Source organism: Setaria viridis, chromosome 6, assembly GCF_005286985.2.
Source record: "Setaria viridis chromosome 6, Setaria_viridis_v4.0, whole genome shotgun sequence".
NCBI lineage: Eukaryota > Viridiplantae > Streptophyta > Magnoliopsida > Poales > Poaceae > Setaria > Setaria viridis.
In genome coordinates, this window is record NC_048268.2 from 20,696,986 (window position 1) to 20,716,650 (window position 19,665).

The following is a 19,665-nucleotide window of genomic DNA, read 5'->3' on the forward strand; positions in this document are numbered from 1 at the left end:
AAGCAACAACTCACGTTTAAGTACACCCGTTTCGTCGTTTTATTACTCATGTAATTGATTCTCCGTTAATAATTCAATCCTTCATAGATCTGTCTTTGCTCGACAATGTGTCCGGTGTTGACATATTACAATTATGGTACCATCTCTGAAATTACAACCCAGAGCAATTCCAAGAGTACTCCAAAAAATTCTTCCCCAAAATTATGTATTGGGGGTTCTTCCGAAAAAAAAATTCCCCAAAAACATATCAATCCATAGCAAATCGCTAATAAATAGTCCCCAATATTTTAAAACAGGCCACATCATCGTATTGGGCCCATCGGAAGGGACACGCGAGCGTGCAAGAATCAGGATTAGGGGAGGAATGCCAACGTTAAAATATACGTGGTGGTAGGCTGTTTTTTAGCGTTGCTAAAAAATTGGGGAAGGTTTGGGTGAACTGTTGGAGTTCAAATTTTCTCCTTTTTTCCCTTAAAAAAAGGTATTAGGGGTAAGATTAGCAGCCTCTTGGAGTTGCTCAAGTTCTCTTTCGTCCGAGATTTTTATCGCTGGATGGATGTCCAGTTCTCTAGTGGCGCGAGTAGTTCTCACAAAAATATGAATGGGTAGAGTATTTCATCATCCTTGTGCACACAAATTTGACCTTGCACAAAATTTTATCTAAGAAAAAACAAAAGAAAAACCAGCACGTGAATAATGGTGGGCGCGCAACGGCGCAATCAATGTTAGATGTGCAACCTGTAACTATTTCCTTCTCTCTCGTTCTATTGCTTCTCGTTGCATAAGTTTATATTTGGGCTCCAATTTTTTGTGCACACTTTTCTTGATTGTTAACACAGTAATACCTAACCCAGAGGCAACACGGGAGGTGTTCTCATCTCGGCTCCTGCTCTGCAACTTTAAACCGATGAGGTGAACCGGCACCGTAATTGCAACGTGGCCAGCTATTCAAGTTGATTGTGTTCGGCTGTTCGTTCTAACCGCGGCCTGCACCTTGATTCCATAGATTCACCTTGAAACCAGATTGTGCCTCATTTGCCACCGCTATGGTCTGCACCACTGCCACTATTCAAGCATGAACAGGTGGTCCGCCTCAATCCTTTGCAACATCAATTAACTGGTTATGTGCAGGAATCGGGGCTGGATGGCTTATTGGTCCTTCAGGAACGCCCTATTTTCAACAGTAACATTCCTGCAGGCGGCCACACACATGGCCAACAATACGGCTTGCATCCATCCATGCAGTAAATCAAACAATACAACTTAGAAGCATCGCAGACACCCAAAAATCTCAAATTCAATGGGCTAATTTATACTCACTACAGCATTGTTCCAACGCACTAGAGCACCAAATCCATAAGAACGCAACTCGTGCCAGCACAATCATTTTGCCTCTCTAGTCCAACACGTTTGAGGGACACGCCAAATGGCCAGATCGAGTTCACACGCAGGAGTTAGAACCAGCCGAAACGATCGGTGTTCTACAGATGCTCCGGGGAAGGTATCAATACGAGTTCAGATGCTTCCCCACTCTTCAGCATGCACATCAACGATCATGAGTGCTGAGAACTTGCTCGGGGGCTCTTCTACAGACCATCATTCGGTTCCTCCTGCACCAACAGCATTGAACTTTTGGGTTTAGACGACTCAGTTTTTAGAACAATATAGTTAGGCCCTAACAAGCTCAAAATAGTGAATACTCAATTTTTGGGTCATTCTATATTCTACTGCTTTTTCAAGCTAACCCTAAAACAGTCATTTTTACTCAAACTAGCCTTTAACAAGATCAACACTTCAACAGAGGATAGTCACGGCTGGTGACACTATGCACTATCTATTAGCAATTCTGGGAGCCAAGAAATATATAATGTGCAGGTTAGCAGAAGGGCAAACCTTCATGTGCGAGTTGGCGATTAAGTCATTACCCTCACTTTTCACATTGTCAGGATCCTCTGTATCAGAATCATAAGCTCCTCCACTCCATAATCTGCTGCGCTGAGGTGGCCTCTTGTCCATGTCCTCCTCTTTCTATAATGCAAAAAACCTCTTAAATGGGCACACACAGGAAAAGCAAAGAGATCTTGAATTGAAACAAGGAATTGACAATGGAATGAGAGAAACCTCCTCTGGAGCTTCAGGATCTGACGGCCTGTCATGGAACTGAGTGCTGGGAACATGTTCTATCCTTGAGAGGTTCTCCAATATCATGTTCCTGCAGATTTGCATAGGAAGGTTAATCTCTGCAGAGAGGGAAAGCAGCAAATGTATGCTAAGTGTCAAAGATAGAGGTCCAAGTGAAATGAACCATTGAGAAATGGAATTGTAAGAACAAGTGAATGTACTAGAGTAATATCAATCCATATAACAGAAGAAAGGAAAATTCTCAGGACGCGTAAGTTACATTGAAATTTCCCCCTATGCAATGATGATTTCTACATGAAAACAAGAACTGTGAATTCTAAATGAAATTCTTAAGGAAAAAAAAACACAGGTAATCGTCTCACTCTGAATTTCATAGACAGCAAACAGTCCACTTACTTTATGTTCTCCAAGTCCTTTGTAGTATTCGTGTTCTCCACACTTTTTGGTTGGATATGAAGAGTATAATCAGGGCCGAAGTACTCATAGTAATCATTGTAAGGCAACTTGTTATCAGGTTCAACTCCAACAGCAACTGCAGTCTGCATCACAACAACCCAGTTCTGTCAGCGCCCGGTAAGTGATAAACTCTCAACCAACTACTGCATTTAGCTATATTTGGAATAAGAGAAGAAATACCTCGTAGCACCAGCAGCGTGCAACATTTCTGATGGTGTAGCCTCCACCACCTAAAACCATCAATGGAACATTGTACGACCTAAGGAAACGGAGGCAGTCGGCATGACCCTTCACAGACAGGTTGAAACAACCTAACCTATCTCCTGCCAAGGAGTCAGCCCCACATTGGAGGACAACCACGTCTGGCTGATAAACCTCCATAACTTTCTTCATGATGCATTGGAACAGATCACGGAAGGTGGCATCATCAATACCATCACTCAGGGGAACATTCAGAGCATAATGTTTCCCTTCGGCCGCCCCAACATCAGTGATATGCCCAGTACCAGGGAAAAAATCCCCATACTTGTGAAAGGAAACTGTCATGACTCGGTTTGTAGTGAAGAAGGCCTCTTCCACACCATCTCCATGGTGAACATCAATGTCTACATATAGCACACGCTGGAACAGATGGGCATTATAGCCATCAGAATTATACAATCAAAGTATAATGCATGAATGCTGAAGTATTTCATAGGCTGAAGTAAAGGTTGACAAGAAACATACATGACAAATTTTAGGAAACCTAATTGTTTTTAACTGTAGTATGTGTTCAGGATCTCTTCTATCATAATGATAATAGTTCATCTAAAAAAACTCACATAAGATGCATAAATGGGGGAGGATGTTTCATCAGAAAACATATTCCTAAATAGAATCAGCTTATGGTACTCACACTGGTGGAAAACTGGATGAAATATGTATTTACAAGAAAACACTGAACTGAAGTATAATTCAAATCAACCAGTCACCACTCAGTTCTTAAAGTCTAAATTAAAAAACAAACAAAGAAAGACATCTATCTCGCACTTAGAATGGCCAAAACATTGATCTCGCCAGGAATAGCACATACCCAAAAAAACATTCCATGCATGTACACTGACAAAAATCAATTATGTTAATCCAAGAAATGCGAATGATATCCAAGTTAGTAAATATCACCAAAAACATCCTTCTATTGTTTGAATGGATCTCCCGGGGACCACATTCACCATTTATTACATCTGTAATATGCATCCCTTCACCAAAATCGGCACTTACAAGTTTCAAAGCATTAAATCTAATAATAAAACATTCACCATCTCAAGGAAAAGCCATCAGCAGAGCAGAACAAAGCATGCAGTAAGTAAATATAAGATCTGACTTAGTTCACATTAGGCACAAAATAACCAGGCATGTGAAAGTAAAGATGGTTCCAACAAAAGAAGTAGAAACTACTCTGTCTGGGCACAGGACAGTGTTGTTTTGAATATTAGCAGAGTAACAACAGTAGCTTCCACTTGCCAATTCCTTATAAGATGTTTCCAAATCCAAATGAAGTTAGGATTATCACCAGTATATTCTCAGATAGCCAATCTAAAATCACACAAAGAAGGTGGTTGAAGTTAACTAGGCACAGTTGCACACATATGTCAGGCCCTCACTAATAGCATAAAGCAATAAATATGCATATGACAATGCCAACTTCAAGAAATGAAATGAACCATTGCACACAGTTCCTCGAAACTCCTAGCTTCAGTGGTAGCAAACAAATACCATAATAGCATAAAGCAATAAATATCTATGCATAAGACAAAGCCAATGTCCTGATGCATCATTACTCTAGAAACTCCTAGCTACAGTGGCAGCAAACAAATAATAATATGATAAGACAATAAATGTCTATGCATAAGACAACACCAGCTTTCCCAAATGCACCATTGAACACAGAACCTAGAAACTCCTAGCTTCAGTGGCAGCAAACAAATAGCATCCGCCTGTCCATATAATGTCAGTGACCAATGAATTGGGAATCAAGACAAAAAAAAAATCTCTTGCCTTTGCAAAACTCAAAGCAATCTCCAATCCCTTAGGGATTAGCGCCGTCCAACTCCACTCACAGAAACCAAACTCCAACATCAATGCCCCCAAACAATCGCATCCATCAATCACAAACAATTAAAGATCCACATCTAAATCTAGCAAAGGACCTAATAAACCCTCTTCTCCGATGATGGAAGTATGGGACAGTTTAGCAACCAAAACCATGAGCCAATATAAGTGCCCCTATAATGGAAGTGGTCACCGGATTGGGCATCAATACAAGCAAAATTCGTTTGGCCCCTAGTGAAACTCAAAGCAATCTCCAGATTAGCGCCCTACTCCTCCACTCCTAAAAGCATCAGGGCTCAAAACAATCACATGAATCGCTAACAAAATTCGCATCTAAACCTAGCAACCAACCAATTTTTTCGAACAATATCTAGCAACCAACCTAATTAACCATCTCCGCCGATAATAAAGCCACGAATAATACTGGTTAGCACGCGTACCCTGTGGAACTTGAGGAGCTCCAGGATGGCGAGGACGATGTCGTTGACGTAGCAGAACCCGGAGGCCTCGCTCTTCTTGGCGTGGTGGAGGCCGCCCGCCCAGTTGATAGTGATGTCGGCGTCCCCGCGGTTGAGCTTGACCGCGGCGCCGATGCTTCCCCCCGCAGAGGCCTGGCAGAAGGGGAAGAGGCCGTCGAAGACGGGGCAGTCCTCGCCGACGTTGAATCGCTTGACGGCGCGCGGGTCGAGCATGCCCGGGTTCCCGGTGGCGGAGGCGAGGAAGGCGACGTATTCGTCGGAGTGGAAGCGGCGGATGTCGGCGTCGGAGGCCGGGTAGGGGCGGGAGAGCTCGAGGAGGCGGTGGAGGCCGTAGTGGACCACCAGCGAGTGCGCCATGCGGATGCGGTGGGGCTTCATCGGGTGGCCCTGCCCGTAGTAGTAGTCGCCGATGGACGGCTCGTAGAAGTAGCTCACGCGGCGGCGGTGCGCGTCCTCGCCGCCCGCCGGAGACGGCAGCGACGCGCCCTCGCCGGAGGCCGCCATTTCGCCTGAGCTTTTTTTTTTCTCTCTCTCCCCCTTTTCTTTGCAGTTTGCTCCCCTTTCGATTTGGGGTATACAGTACTCCCTCCGCCACAGAGACTATTCGATTACAAAATTTTAAACGAGACTAGGACAGGCAAAATAAATTTCGTCTATAAGCATTAAATATTATCGTGTGAAATATTTACTTCGAAATACCCCTAATGTGAAACAAAAAATAACTTTGCAATGAGTAATACGCTTGGTGCTCTTTATCTCAAGTTGCAAAAGAATAATCATGTGACCAATTCCCAAACAATATATGACAGTTAACCACCTTTGCATCGTCTTCATTTCTAGCAAGGTCTAACGGTGACTTGAACAACCTTCAACATTGGGTTCAGCAGGACAATAATCATGTGGAACAAGTACGAATACTGGTCATTCAAAGGCCACCCCCATCTATCATATTTCTTTGCCTGTGATGCGCCAAAGAAAATGTTTCACAATACCCGATAGTCTTGTCCTCCAGGCATTTGCTTCGTGCGCCAGAAGATCGATGAGGAAGTTGCGCGGCATTGTAATAGCATCTTGTATGTAAGATGAGTGCTTACTTCAAGTTAAGCTCTCGTGTAATGGGATTTATCGTATATTGTAAAATCACAAAGAAACGTACAACAAACTATATTTACTCACTTTTTCGATCTGCACGTTTCGAGGACTATCCCACCATACCATGTAGTGTAAAATAAGCCATCCATCTGAAAATCTGTGATACAATAAATCATCAGCTATATAAATATGCAAACATATATTCTAAGAAATAAAGTATATTGACACTCTAAAATGCCGGTGTGTCAGAGCTGGTCTTACCCATTAGTGTCTTCCACGATCCTTTTCGCACGTTCAAATTCCCATTTGTGAACATCCTTCCATGAATCAGGTTTAAGCTGTCTAAATGCGGTCATAAATTTTAGATGAAACCCTACAATCTGTATCGTATAATGTTTATAGGGTACATCCGTGGCATATTTTGGAATGGGTTTAGTGTCAATCATAATAAATTTCTTCCACTTAATGTCGAGTACGTAAAGCAGGTAGGTATTGAGTGCTTCCATGGCAAGAGAAACTACAAAGTACTCAGTATTAGGACCATAAAGGATATATAATGAACAAATAACATCATGAAAAGAACTTACATATCTGCAACTTAGTATGGCATATTTTACTATTTCTCATACACCAATGACATCACCCAACTCTTTACCACTACGATGTTTACGATATTTTTTATGACGTGTTAACTCTAACATTTTCTGAAACGGAATGATATATAGTCATGATCGGTACTACTTGTCAGTTTTCTGAAGCGGCAGCAGCGCGGGAAGCAAGGAGGCGTGTGCGACACTACGGCGTCGGTGTTTGTTACGGGCGTGTGCGATACTGCGATGGATCTAATATCTCTGGTACGAGCCAATTCATCTCGTACGAGCCAATTCAACAGGCCAGCGGGCTGTATAATGCTCAGACTGTACTCAGGCCGGTGGAGGACGGCCCAGCCCGGCAGTTGAGTACGTATGCCTGCTGCCTCCTGACCGTGCGTTGCCTCCTAGCGGATGCCTGCTGCTGCGTTGCCTGATGTTCTCATTACCTGCCGCCTTGAGAATCCTGATTTGGATAAGGTGAATGGGCATCAAAGTGACAAGCTCGAGAACTTTGGGAATGAAATAACATTTAAAAACTGGATTACATGTAAAAATAAGAAATAACATTTAGTTATCATACATTTCATCCTTATACAGATTTCTTTAGCACCTTGTTGGCAATGCACGGTGCATCGGCGAGATAGAATTGGAATCGATCTTTGTGTCAAAAGCTGTGTACGAATTATGAAAATCACAAGTACAGGATCACAAGTGCACTCCACCTAAACAGAAGTGGACAATGCTAGAAATGTTTGAAAATTTTGTAGCCTATTTAAAATTACATTACTCGACATCTAAAGGATATGTCACCGTATGTACTCAAAATGGGACATGGATATTTTATACTGCACAGTCGTCCTGTGGAAATGAGAAAGAGTATGTTGTTCCATTCATCAGATTCCAGTCACGAGATGAAGAGTCGAACCAAGACGATGCAGTGTGCCATCATATTTGTTCTCCAAATCTGCTAGGAATAAGGATAAGCCCTCCTTCTGATTTCCTTCATTTGCCACAACACAAGAGTACAAGCCTAGACCTTCCTTTTTGCTGCCCCATCCTTGGACCAATGATAGAAGATGGGTGTTTATAGCTTCATAGCTAATTAGCTTTCCATTTTGATGGATTTATTTTCACCAATGTAGCAAGAGTTTCCAAAGCTGCTACAACTATCTCAGGGTCTGACGATGCTAGAAGAAGCTTAAAATGCTGAAAAAAGTAACAAATTAACATGAGGCGACTAAAAAAATATGGGTGGTTATAACTTGCATCTTCTGAAGTCATGAGGAGGTAGTAGCACAAACTTTTAGCTCACCTCAAGACCAACTCACCTCAAGACAAACAAAAGAACTTTTATTCTGACAATTCTCCAAAACAATATGTATAACTGAATTTAAGATGGTATTCTTTGGCAAAGGATCAGCCTCAGCCATATCGTCAGATAAAAGAAGATCCTTCCTGGAAGAAATGTATGTCTTGAAATGTGTCAAAATGCATAAATAAAGGCTTCGAGTGGTGGAAATTTTCCTTTTACCAAGTACCAAAAGTAAGCAACTGCACGAAAGTAAGCAAGCAAAATATAAAATAGGCTGCCACTTCAAAGAAAGCCACCTTATTAAATTCCCAACGGAACCTGATAGTGGTATGGCAATGTCATGTAGTGCAATGTTGATTACTCGATCAATAAATTCTTTGACTTTTGTAGGCTGCAATCCAAACAAAATCAGAATAATTTATCAGCAATAAGTTGTTTTCACAAGTGCGCCAAGGGTAAGAACTTTAAGAAAATTTGCAAATAAGTTCAGACAGGCAGCACAGGAAACAGAGAAGAGTTTCAAGAAACAAAAATATAGAACTTATTAGCATGTCCCAAACGTCATATATAATCATGTGACAATCCAGTTTTTCAGTATACGTGGAATTTCCCATGCAGTGATATCTTGTGATAAAATTAAGCAATCACTTTTACCTAAACGCTTGACTTGATAATTAGCAGCTCGTGTGGATGCAAATTATCCATGCAGTGTATGACAAAGCATTTCAAATTACCTAGCAAGAACAAGAAACATGGAATTGATAAGTTAAGTATTCTAAAAAATTAAATGAAAAGTGTAAGACACACACAAATAATCATTATATTACCTCGCCTATGGGGTTAGAACCTCCTTGTATACAATATTCTTCGTATACGTGCCATCTACTGTTTGGTATCCTTTTCTTATTCTCTTATCTACCTTTTCGTTCCTTGTTATTTTGATTACCCTGGCCGTTCACTTTCTTATTAGAATTTTTCTTTTCCTTCTTTTTAGTCTATTCCTCCTCTGCCTCTGCGTTAGGCAGGAGGGCGAGGATCTTAATATTCGTTCTAGCTGTGGCTCTAGACATAGCAACATACAACTGACCATGAGAGAACATAGGGGCGGGGAGGTACACACCCACATTTGGTATAGTTTGGCCCTGCGACTTGTTGACCGTCATGGCGAAGCTGAGCCTAATAGGGAACTGCTTCCTCTTAAATTGGAATGGGAACATCTCATCATCAGAGGGACACAACGGTATTCGAGGAAGGAAAAACCTCTTTCTGGCATGCAGTCCCAGCACAATTTCAGCATCGATCGAATTTCTTTGGAAGCCTCGAACCCCCAGCCTTGTACCATTGCACAGTCCATTCGTAGGGTCGATATTCCTAAGCAATATGACCGGGCAGCCGATCTTGAGCTTTAGCAAATGTGGAGGAAGCCCGTTGGGAGTCAATGTGTTAAGGAACTCCAACGGATAGTAGTTATGTGGATCATCAATCGCGGAGTCGAAACTACGGTACACCATCTCCCCTTCGTGGAACATGCCGATCATCTTGATATTAATATTGTCCACCCAATCATTGCATGTGGATAGAATAGCTCTGGAGGTGATGTAGTCCTTGTTTGTCATGTTTGCATTGAGGTTTGGAAAGATACATTCAATCAACCTGTCAAGATATTTCTCAGAATCCTCAGAGTACGGGACACATATATTGTCAAGAAGACATACATCACCATCTCCGTTAACCTCCTCCGTGCCACCACCAATGCGCAGTAGATATTCCACAAACCATGGGTCACTCTGCGTCCTCATGTTGCGCACGAGCTTAAGGTGGCGCATGGATTCCCAAAGATACGACCTCCGTAGAGAAGCATCAACTATCTGAGCCCTGGATCCTTTCTGTACAATAGGGAGAACCTGTCTGAAAACCCCTCCAAAGACAACAGTCTTCCCACCGAACGGCAGATCCTGCCAGCCCATTATATCACGTAGGCTGTTGTCTAGGGCTTCCATAGCTTGCCTCTTTGCCATAGACGCCTCATCCCAAATGATGAGAGACGCTTGCTGCAGCAGCTTTGCAGTACCACTCTATTTGGTGAAACTACAACAACTGCCATCCTCAAGAGTAAGGGGTATCTTGAAATGTGGGTGGGCCGTCCTCCCACCAGGCATTATAGATGCTGCGACACCAGATGTAGTTGTAGCAACGGCAAGCTTGTTCTGACTGCGAAGGGTTTCGAGAAGTGCCCTGTACAAAAATATCTTTCCTGTGCCGCCAGGTCCATCCACGAAGAACAAACCGCCTTGTTCAGTGTCCACTTTGGACATTATCTCTTCGTAGGCAGCCCTCTACTCCTCGTTTAGGGAATTGGATAGTCCCACATCTTCCAGATTCTGGTCAATGCTTGCCTCCTCAAATATCTCATGAGGGATACCGCTAGCATCGTCATATGTGTCATCAATTCCTGGGAGACGAAACGACCTTATGTTCTTCCCCATAGATTGCAACATGTTCCTAATGTCAATCAAAACCATATGTTCCACCAGACTCGGGTTTGGATTGTTGCGCCTGTAGTCTTCTGACATTGCGTCAAGGTGTTTTGTCCAGAACCCAAACACATCATTCGATTCGCAGAATACCAATATAGTCGTGAATAACCTACGCAATGAGGATGGCATATGGAACAAACTGTTTTCAGTAAGACACTCATCGTGTGTATTATCTTCTTCGATTAGACCTCGCCTATCCGCAGCTTCACGGAATGAGGGCAGGAGCACACCGTCAATAGTCCTCAGGTCCCTGTATGAAGTAGCCCAACAACATGGTTCAGGAGAACCCGAAGAAAGTAGTGTTCCCCCTCGGTCGGATGAGCTGATGAGTCTCCCGACCTGGTATACAACGTTTTTCCTTGGTTTCCAAAAATTACCATTAGACTCCCAAGTATAATGCTCCGGAAAGTCATGGTACAAGATTCCTCGAGCTTCCTTATGAAGCCTGTTGTAGTCAAAGTACGTTGTCAGCATTAACTCGTCGGCACCTGGACGGTTGACAACCCGTTCAATCTTGTCCCGTTTATGATATGTAACCATATGCATGTCAGGAAGATGAAGTTGTAGCTGCTGCACAGGTGGATGGTTCTTGCTCAAGTCAAAGCCGTATATCCTCCACATGGCTTCTAGAGGTGTCACCCACCGAGCCTCTTTGTATTGTGTGATCTCATCAATATTCCCCTAGCCGTCTTTTTTTCCAGCCTCCTTAACAACCACAGATGCTCTATCATGGCCCTTGTATATGTACTTGAATAGGTATTTCACAGATTTAATGCTACTACATGCCTCAACATTGATGTGGCAATTGAAAGTACGCAGCAGGCATGGGTTGTATGGGACGACCCCTGATTGTCCAGGATGTGACCTCGAATTATTTCCTTACAACCATTATCACGTCACCGATAGATGGGGTATGAATCCTTACCTTGCGACGTTGAATCGCATAATGGTCGCGGGTAACGCTTCTTGCATGAAGTACGTCCCCTTGTGCATGGACATAATGGATTTAGCATCCTGCAAGGGCCATGCATCATATGCTTCATCACCATCCTGTAGAGGTTAGGGTACTTCTTCTTGTTTGGTAGCTCAGTAGAGATAAGCAGGTCATACTGCTCAGGGCACATGATCTTGTACTTCCTATGCATTATTAGCAAAAAGTGTGCATGCGGCAAGCCCCTCTTCTGGAACTCCACGACATATACGAATGCACGGACCTTTCCAAGTATGTCTTTTTCCACCAACATCCTCTTGAACTCCTCCAACTTTGCCCTGAACACTCGAGTTACAAGATCGGGACAATCCTGTGGACTCTGGCCGGGATAAAGCTCGTTCTTGATCTCATCCCAATTAGGATTGCACATCATTGTGAGGAAGATATCCGGTTTACCAAACTTTTGCACCAGAGCCATCGCGTCCATGTACTGACGCCTCATATTACGGGGCCCTTCGATGAAAGTCGGCGACAGCACAGTACGCTTGCCTACCTCATCAGCGTCTTCCACCCCCGTACGCCAGCTGTCAACCAAACCTTGGTACAGGTTAGCCCTAAGAAGGTCCTGATTGTTGCGGATGTAGTCTAGACGCGAGCTTTCGATCTTGACGTAGGTGTCGACGGCAAACTGCTGGAATAGACGCTTGCCATATAGTATTGGATTAAAAATCCCAGGTCGCATCTGGAATTTGTAACAATACTAATCACGCATGGAGACACATTTATTTCCAGCAGACCCTACACACATAAACATTGTTCATGTTAGTGTCGTGATTGACGGCATCCAGAACATTTGTATACAGTTTGTAAGACACTATAAAGACATCAGAATTTACCAGCATCATCATCGCCACCACCATCAACACGGGCCTTGTGGATGACTCAAGCTTTATTGACTTCAGCCTCAGTCACACCAACTTTTGGAATGCAGTTGTGCCACTCGAGCTCACCTCTTGGAAAGAATAGCGGGTATGAGAGAGCGTCGTAGCACCCATGATAGGACCGGATGCCATGGATCGACCTATCCTTCCCTTGGAGGACAACACTATTATCGAACTAGCCCTGACGCTCGCTCCCCTCAATCCAAACGACAGCAACCTCTGACGTTAATGGCATGTTATATGTTCTCTGGTCCAGCCGTTGGTCAAGGTTCAACTCGACATGGTAATCCTCAAGGTTGTCAACCTAGCCCATACTCCTAAGATTCTCTGAGTAGGGATTAATGCCATGTAAGATGTCCTTTAGTCTCTGGATGACTTCCCTGTCTTCTTGGCAGACTTCTCACGGCACTTGCGGAGCCTATGCTCAAGAGACGGATCGTCATCGTAAAAATAAAGCTCGAGGTGTCTAGGTTCATGACCATCCTCTTTACCAAATGATCGTATGTTATGGTAGATTCGGCCATGGGCACGGAATGTGTAAATTCCACAGTTTTTCATGTCGATAGTCACACAATCAAGTTTACAGTATAGAGAAGTGAAAGAGAAGTGGCCATTGAAATATCTTATGTTTGCACGAAAATGCCTAGCATCAGCGTCCGAGCTTGACCACAGTCTCACGAGTTCTGGTGGTGTCTCAGGGGTGAAAGATGAATCTTTCCACTACGACAACGAAATCCAGGTGGCTCTGACTCGAACTTCTTTGCATTGCAATGCTCGCAATTATCCTCTAGGTTAGGCATGTGCGCCTCATCAGGGACATTGGCATAAACCGCATCGTATGGATCTGGTACATTGGGTTTGTTGGGACCTTCATTAGCCGTCTCGAGATCGACATCCTCATCAGCTTCCCAATCATCAGGTTCTAATCATTAGCACGAGTATGAAGTGTTAGATTTTGGAAATAAGATAACTCAAGCGTCACATAGATGCGCCAAGGTGTACCTTGACCTCCAAAAAGGTGCCCCTCATCCTCTTCCTCATCTTCCTCAAATATGATGTTCTCATCGCAATCTGATGCAATATTGGCAAATGAGTGATGAGACAAACGTATTTACATAGGTAGAATAATAGCACGAAGGAAACACGTCCAACATTTACCGTCCTCTTCCATAGAGGCATGTGTCTCTGCCTGTCCACCATGTGGAGGCATTGAATACGGCTCGTCAACAACAGATGGTTGTGTCTAAGTACTTGTAGCGTCATTAGGTGCAGGCCTAGTATTTTCTGTGAAAGATGGATTGCGGGTGAGACATAGAGCCGGTATTGACAAATAATCAAAGTGAATTTCTTTTTACCCACTCCAAATACATTAGATGGAGTGAAGGGATGGGAGTCACAAGCGTCCGTTTGGGTGCCACCTTTAGTAGTAGAATATCAGTAGGATAAATGTAGGTTACTTTAAATATCATAATAATAGAAAATATGAATACTAAGGTGGGCTGTGAGCTAATTACCATTGTCCATGACACAAGACGTTTGCGTTGGCTGGCTCGTATAATTGATTTTTTCACCAGTAGGCCGTTTGGTATTCCTGCCAATGGTTGCTTCAAACATTTGATTATGCCGGTTTAGGCATGAATTCTTAATTTCAGGAGTCACAGGCTTGCTATGGATGGTGTGGTTTGCAGGGACCAGCTGGGGGGTACGACTCTAGGGGATTGCTCCACAGCTGACTGGATGTAAACAGGCCTGCCGTTTACAAGGGGGATCTCCAACTCATCAGATATTCTTGATGGCGATTTATCAGGAAGAGGGAATACCAACTCTGGGGTAAAGTGAGGACTTGGCATAGCGATAGAGTCGGGATGCAAATTGCTTGCCTGTTGTTCTTTGACCCTCTTTCTATAGTCACTCTTGGACTGTCTTATTTTCTCCATTTTCTTTTCTGGCATCATAAATAATCTCTTTGCAGCATATGAATCACGCCGCCTCTTATTTGTTATAGCCCTCTACCAGGAGACATTGCCGCCCTCCGTGCCCTATCCCTTCTACGCCTACGCTCGTTAGGCGAGAGGTCATGATCATCCATAGAATATGGATCTAATCCAACACCTAAATAACGAGTTGCATTGATGTTTGGTTAATGTGTTTGGTGCATTAAGATGGCAACAATTGAGAATAACAAGATCTCTATTTGATTTGGCATATGAATCTGTTGACGCCAGATTTCGTCACTAATAGAATCGGCACCAAGAAGAGGGGGAATCGGAGAAGCACAGTTGGGAATCGGCCAAACGGTGCTACAGTGTGAGATCGGCCAGTGACTTCTGTCTTGCTTCGGGTCGAACATACCAGAGTCCCAATCGGTAATCTTTTGCCGATGAGGAATCGGCCGATTAGGAGGATGGACTAATTGGGCCTGTATGGGCTTAGAAGGGAATAGAAGGACGAGGTGGAAATCAGCCCACGAAGCGTGAAGTAACCAACCTAGCACGAATCGTGCTTGTAGATATTCGTTTTCTATTTGAATTAGGGATAGAATTCTAGTCGGTTAAGAAGATATCTGTACGGGGCTATAAATAGCTGCCTTTGTAAATCTGTAATCATCAACCAATCAATACAACAAGCTACTTTTTCTTCGTACTTACTTTCAAGCAGGCGACTTCGCCATTACTTTTCTCTTCTCACGAGTTCGTGCGGGTTGGCAGGGCTGCATCATCTTGATCTCCGACCGATTCTGTAAGTTCCGTTTATCGAGTAATATCTAAGCTTTAACTTCGGGCGTATCGCTGTTGTTTCGTTTAGATTTATTCACTAGTTATCGATATTTGCTAGATCCATAGGTTTTACCTGTTTTTCTAGTCTTTATCACCAGTTATCCAACTAGGAATCGGTAGTGTCGGCTTCTTTACTTTCTGTTATTAAATTCATCTATTGCCGATTAGATCTGTTCCCAGTGTTGTTATCATAGCTTTGTATCGAGTACTTTAGTAATTCCCTGTCTACAAGGCTACAGAGATCAGGCTGTCTTATAGCCGATTTCATCACTACAGTAAATCGGCCGATTCGCTGATAAATTCTCTCGAGATCGGAAACTTAGCCGATCGTGATTTCTGGACCTGATACGTATTCTTCTTTGCCAATCAACAGGTCAGATTGGCTGGCACACCGCGCGAACTGCACCAGGGCATTCACCCGAACAGGAGCTAAGCGGATTCTCCTGGGTCGTGTGTCGGTCGCTGGGATTCGGTTGACCGATTTCTAGCGCCAACACACTTTTGGCATGCCCGGTGGGACCAATACAACCGCCATCATGTCGAAAGCTGCTGAAGTCTCCGAAGATAACGTCATCGAGGTGACGGAAGCAGATCTGAAGGACGACCAGAAGGAAGAGCTGGACAAGTATACGGCACAGTTCCGGAAAGCTTGCCTGAAGTCTTTCAGTCGCTCCAGAAGCGGGGAGACCATCAAAAAGACTCCATTCCCTGCTCCCCGCCAGATCACGATTTCTGAGGATTCGGATAAAATGTCCGATATGATTCAACAGTCTATTCATCACGCCTTCATTGATCAATCCCCGGTACTTTCCAACATGGTGCACAACGCTGTTGTCAACTCCTTCGCTGGCGGGATACCTCAAGGGTACAGGGGACCGGCATATTTTCAGCCGATTCCACCAAATCAGACTTATTCAAATTCGGCTTCGCAGCCGATCCAATTTTCTGTCGGGGGATCAGGTGCTTCCTCATCATCAGCTCCTATGGGATATGGTTCCATCCAACTGTCCTTTGTGCCATTCCCTCCAGTCAGCCCAATTAACCCATCACCCTGGGGGGCACCTTCAGTCACGGCCGGTCAGAATCAATCGGCCAGTCAATTGAACCCTCCATTCCAGACATCCTTCCAGGCTGCTATCCGGCCAACCGTGCCGCCATACCAGCCTGTCGCTCCGGAGGTCAACAAGACAGCAGAGATCATGCTGTATGATGAAACGAGTGGCTCATTCAAACAGCCAGCCTTTGCTACACAGCCGGCTTACACTCAGATACCACCCTTCAATCAGCCTCCGTTTATTCAGCCTCCGATTTACCAGCATTTGCCGGTACCTCAACCAACAGTTCACCAGCAACAGCCAGATTGGTCGGCACATATTGCGGAGGTGATGCAAGAACAATTCGGCTTGAAGCCGAAAGTGCAAACTTATACCTACAGAACACCATACCCGTCTACATATGACCTATTGCCGTTCCCCCATCGGTATAAAGTTCCTGATTTCACTAAATTTTCGGGGATGGATGATACTTCGACCGTAGAGCATGTGAATAGATTCATCATCCAATGCGGAGAAGCAGCTACGCAAGACGCCCTACGGGTATGGTTGTTCTCGTCATCTCTGTCTGGTTCGGCCTTTCAATGGTTCACGACATTGCCGCCAAACTCAATTATCACATGGGCCGATTTAGAAAGACAGTTCCACAAATACTTCTATGCCGGGGTGCATGAGATGAAGCTGTCCGATTTGACCAGCCTCAGGCAAAGGAGTGATGAGCCGATATCCTCGTATATACAGAGGTTTCGGGAAATCAGAAACAAGTGCTACTCCCTGGCTCTAACCGATGCGCAGTTGGCCGATATAGCTTTTCAAGGCCTTCTGCCCCACATCAAAGAAAGATACGCTTCACAAGAGTTCGAAAGTCTGAGCCAGATTGTTCACCGATTGTCTGGACAGGAGGTACGTCCTTTCGATCCGCGGAGGAATTTCCAAAAGAAAGTGGCGTTCCTGGAAGAGTTAGAGGATGAGGAAGATGTTGAAGTCGGACTTGCGTAGTGGATCAAAGGGAAGAAGCCGATATCATGCCCATTCGGCAAAAAGGATCCGGAAGTGTTCGGTTTTGACACAACTAAGGCCGATAAAATCTTCGACCTTCTCCTCCAGGAAGGGCAGATTAAACTCTCGCCGTACCATACAATACCTTCTGCCGAACAACTAAAAAAGATGAAGTATTGCAAGTGGCACAATGCCACATCCCATGATACCAACGAGTGCAAAATCTTCAGGCAGCAGATACAGTCGGCCATTGAGCAAGGCAGACTTAAATTTGAAGTGCCGGCAAAATCGGCCAAGCCAATGAAGATTGACCAACAACCCTTTCCTACCAACATGGTTGATACGGGGAAGAATTCACTCCAAACAAAAGTGCTGACATCCGAATCGGCCAAAAAGAGTGGAGCCATCGATCCCAGAAATCAAGCTACGCCTGAAGATGTCAAGGGGAAGCGGCGGATAGAGGACGACGATGGTGAGTCAGAAGGGCCACGCATTACTTCCCAGTTCCTGCTCCAAAAGTACCAACGTCAGCATGAACGCTCAAGGTCCCGAGAAGAAGCAATGCGTCGGCACGAGGAGCACTAGAGATGCCCGTTCTTCGTTCATTGTTGGGAAAATAACCTCAGGCTACCTTCGGCCGATACTTGCCCAGAATGCAACGGTCCTTATCGTGGCAATCGGCCGTTCAACAGGTCTCGCTCCAGAGACGGAAGGCCAGAACCGATCAGCAGGAATTGGCGCAACCAAGATGACCAGCGCCCTCCTGTGCGTGATCGGCTGGGGGGCAGAAGTGACCGATATGATCGGTCGGAAGATAGACGCCATGATAGGCAGGGGGGCAGGACTGATCGACATGACCAGTCAGACAACAAAGCCAGCGTTCACAGCCGGCTCGAAGAGATGGCCGATGCTCGGGTGACGGATGAAAACCCGTTAGGACGCGGACCGGAGTGGGAACGCGCCAGGTCAGAGGGAAGACCAATCAACCCCAGGTGGTGTCCTGATGGATTGACCAAGTCTCAAAAACGAAGAATCCAACGTCTCCGCCAATGGGAACAGCAAGAAGAAGAAAGCGCGACGGATAAGAAGGAAGGAAGGCCTCGGGTGTGACGCCCCAAAAGAAACGATAAAGGGAACGATGAATCGGCGGGTGACGAATCGGCAGCCGAGATCGGCATGGTTTTTATATTGCCGATGGAATTCATGACTCCCGCCGATCAACATGATGTATCGGCAATAGAAGAACAAACAGCACAGTTGGCTTTGGAGCCAATGATGGCTACGTTCGAGAAGCCCGAAGATGACGAACGACAACATATGAAGGCATTGTTCCTTAAAGGGCATGTTGACGGTCGCCCCCTTACTAGATTGATGGTAGACGGAGGAGCTGCTGTCAACATCATGCCGTACGCCGTACTCCGGAAGCTTGGGAAAAGCGATGACGACCTGACCAAGACGGACATGATGCTCAAGGACTTCGAGGGCAAGGTGTCAAACGCTCGCGGTGCTCTCTGCGTCGACCTCACCATCGGCAGTAAGACCCTTCCTACCACCTTCTTTATTATTAATGGAAAGGGATCCTACAATATGCTACTTGGTTGAGACTGGATACACGCAAATTGCTGCATCCCGTCAACAATGCATCAGTGCCTCGTACAATGGGTCGGCGATAACATCGAGGTGGTCAAAGCCGACTCCGCATACAGCATTGCGTCAGCTGACACGCAACAGTGGAGCTGCGAAACCGTCAGGTGCATATCAGGTAGAGTATGGGAGACCGATTTCCTGAAGGTCACCGATTTTGTCCTACAGCCGATCCGAGCAGTCGGCTCCGAAGATTCAGAATAGATGGATCAGTTCGCCCGAGAAGATGGGAAGCTAGGGCATGGGTTCACGTCGGCCGATTCATTGGAAATGATAGATTTAGGCGATGGTACCAAACCAAGGCCGACTTATATTAGTGCAAATTTAGATCCAGAGTACAAGTGTAAATTGACAACTTTATTAAAGGAATTTAAGGATTGTTTTGCTTGGGAGTATCACGAGATGCCCGGCTTAGACCGATCCATTGTTGAACATCGGCTACCCATAAAACCAGGGTACCGGCCGTACCAACAACCCGCACGGCGCTGCAATCCTAAAATTCTACCAGACATAAAAGCTGAAATAACTCGGCTAATCGAAGCAAAATTTATTCGGCAATGTCGTTATGCCGAGTGGATTTCTAACATCGTACCAGTATACAAGAAAAATGGGAAGCTAC

General features: G+C 44.7%; 2 protein-coding genes across 3 annotated transcripts; both read right to left on the reverse strand.

Annotated features, from left to right (window-relative positions):
• Positions 1-1,277: 1,277 nt before the first annotated feature.
• LOC117861305 (histone deacetylase 6) lies at positions 1,278-5,738 on the reverse strand. 2 transcript variants are annotated; one of them, XM_034744838.2, is made up of 6 exons: positions 5,130-5,738; positions 2,779-3,219; positions 2,539-2,681; positions 2,122-2,212; positions 1,926-2,028; positions 1,278-1,610 (listed from the first exon to the last, which is right to left on the reverse strand). In XM_034744838.2, the coding sequence occupies exons 1-6, from the start codon at positions 5,670-5,672 to the stop codon at positions 1,597-1,599; spliced, it is 1,335 nt and encodes a 444-aa protein (XP_034600729.1). In that variant the 5' UTR covers positions 5,673-5,738; the 3' UTR covers positions 1,278-1,596. The 2 variants fall into 2 exon arrangements, with proteins under 2 accessions (XP_034600729.1, XP_034600728.1); XM_034744837.2 differs by having other exon boundaries at positions 1,894-2,028; positions 5,130-5,736.
• A 3,422-nt stretch (positions 5,739-9,160) lies between these two features.
• Positions 9,161-10,183, reverse strand: LOC117861799 (uncharacterized). The gene has a single exon (XM_034745334.1). It carries the CDS (start codon positions 10,181-10,183, stop codon positions 9,161-9,163), a length of 1,023 nt encoding a protein of 340 aa, XP_034601225.1.
• Positions 10,184-19,665: the final 9,482 nt, after the last annotated feature.

Coding starts and splice junctions, on each gene's coding strand:
- LOC117861305 (XM_034744837.2), bottom strand. CDS start 5,672: ATGGCGGCCTCCGGCGAGGGCGCGTCGCTGCCGTCTCCGGCGGGCGGC. Junction 3,220..5,129: donor AGCTCCTCAAGTTCCACAGG/GTACGCGTGCTA, acceptor CATCTGTTCCAG/CGTGTGCTATATGTAGACAT. Junction 2,682..2,778: donor CACGCTGCTGGTGCTACGAG/GTATTTCTTCTC, acceptor GTTGTGATGCAG/ACTGCAGTTGCTGTTGGAGT.
- LOC117861799 (XM_034745334.1), bottom strand. CDS start 10,183: ATGGCAAAGAGGCAAGCTATGGAAGCCCTAGACAACAGCCTACGTGAT.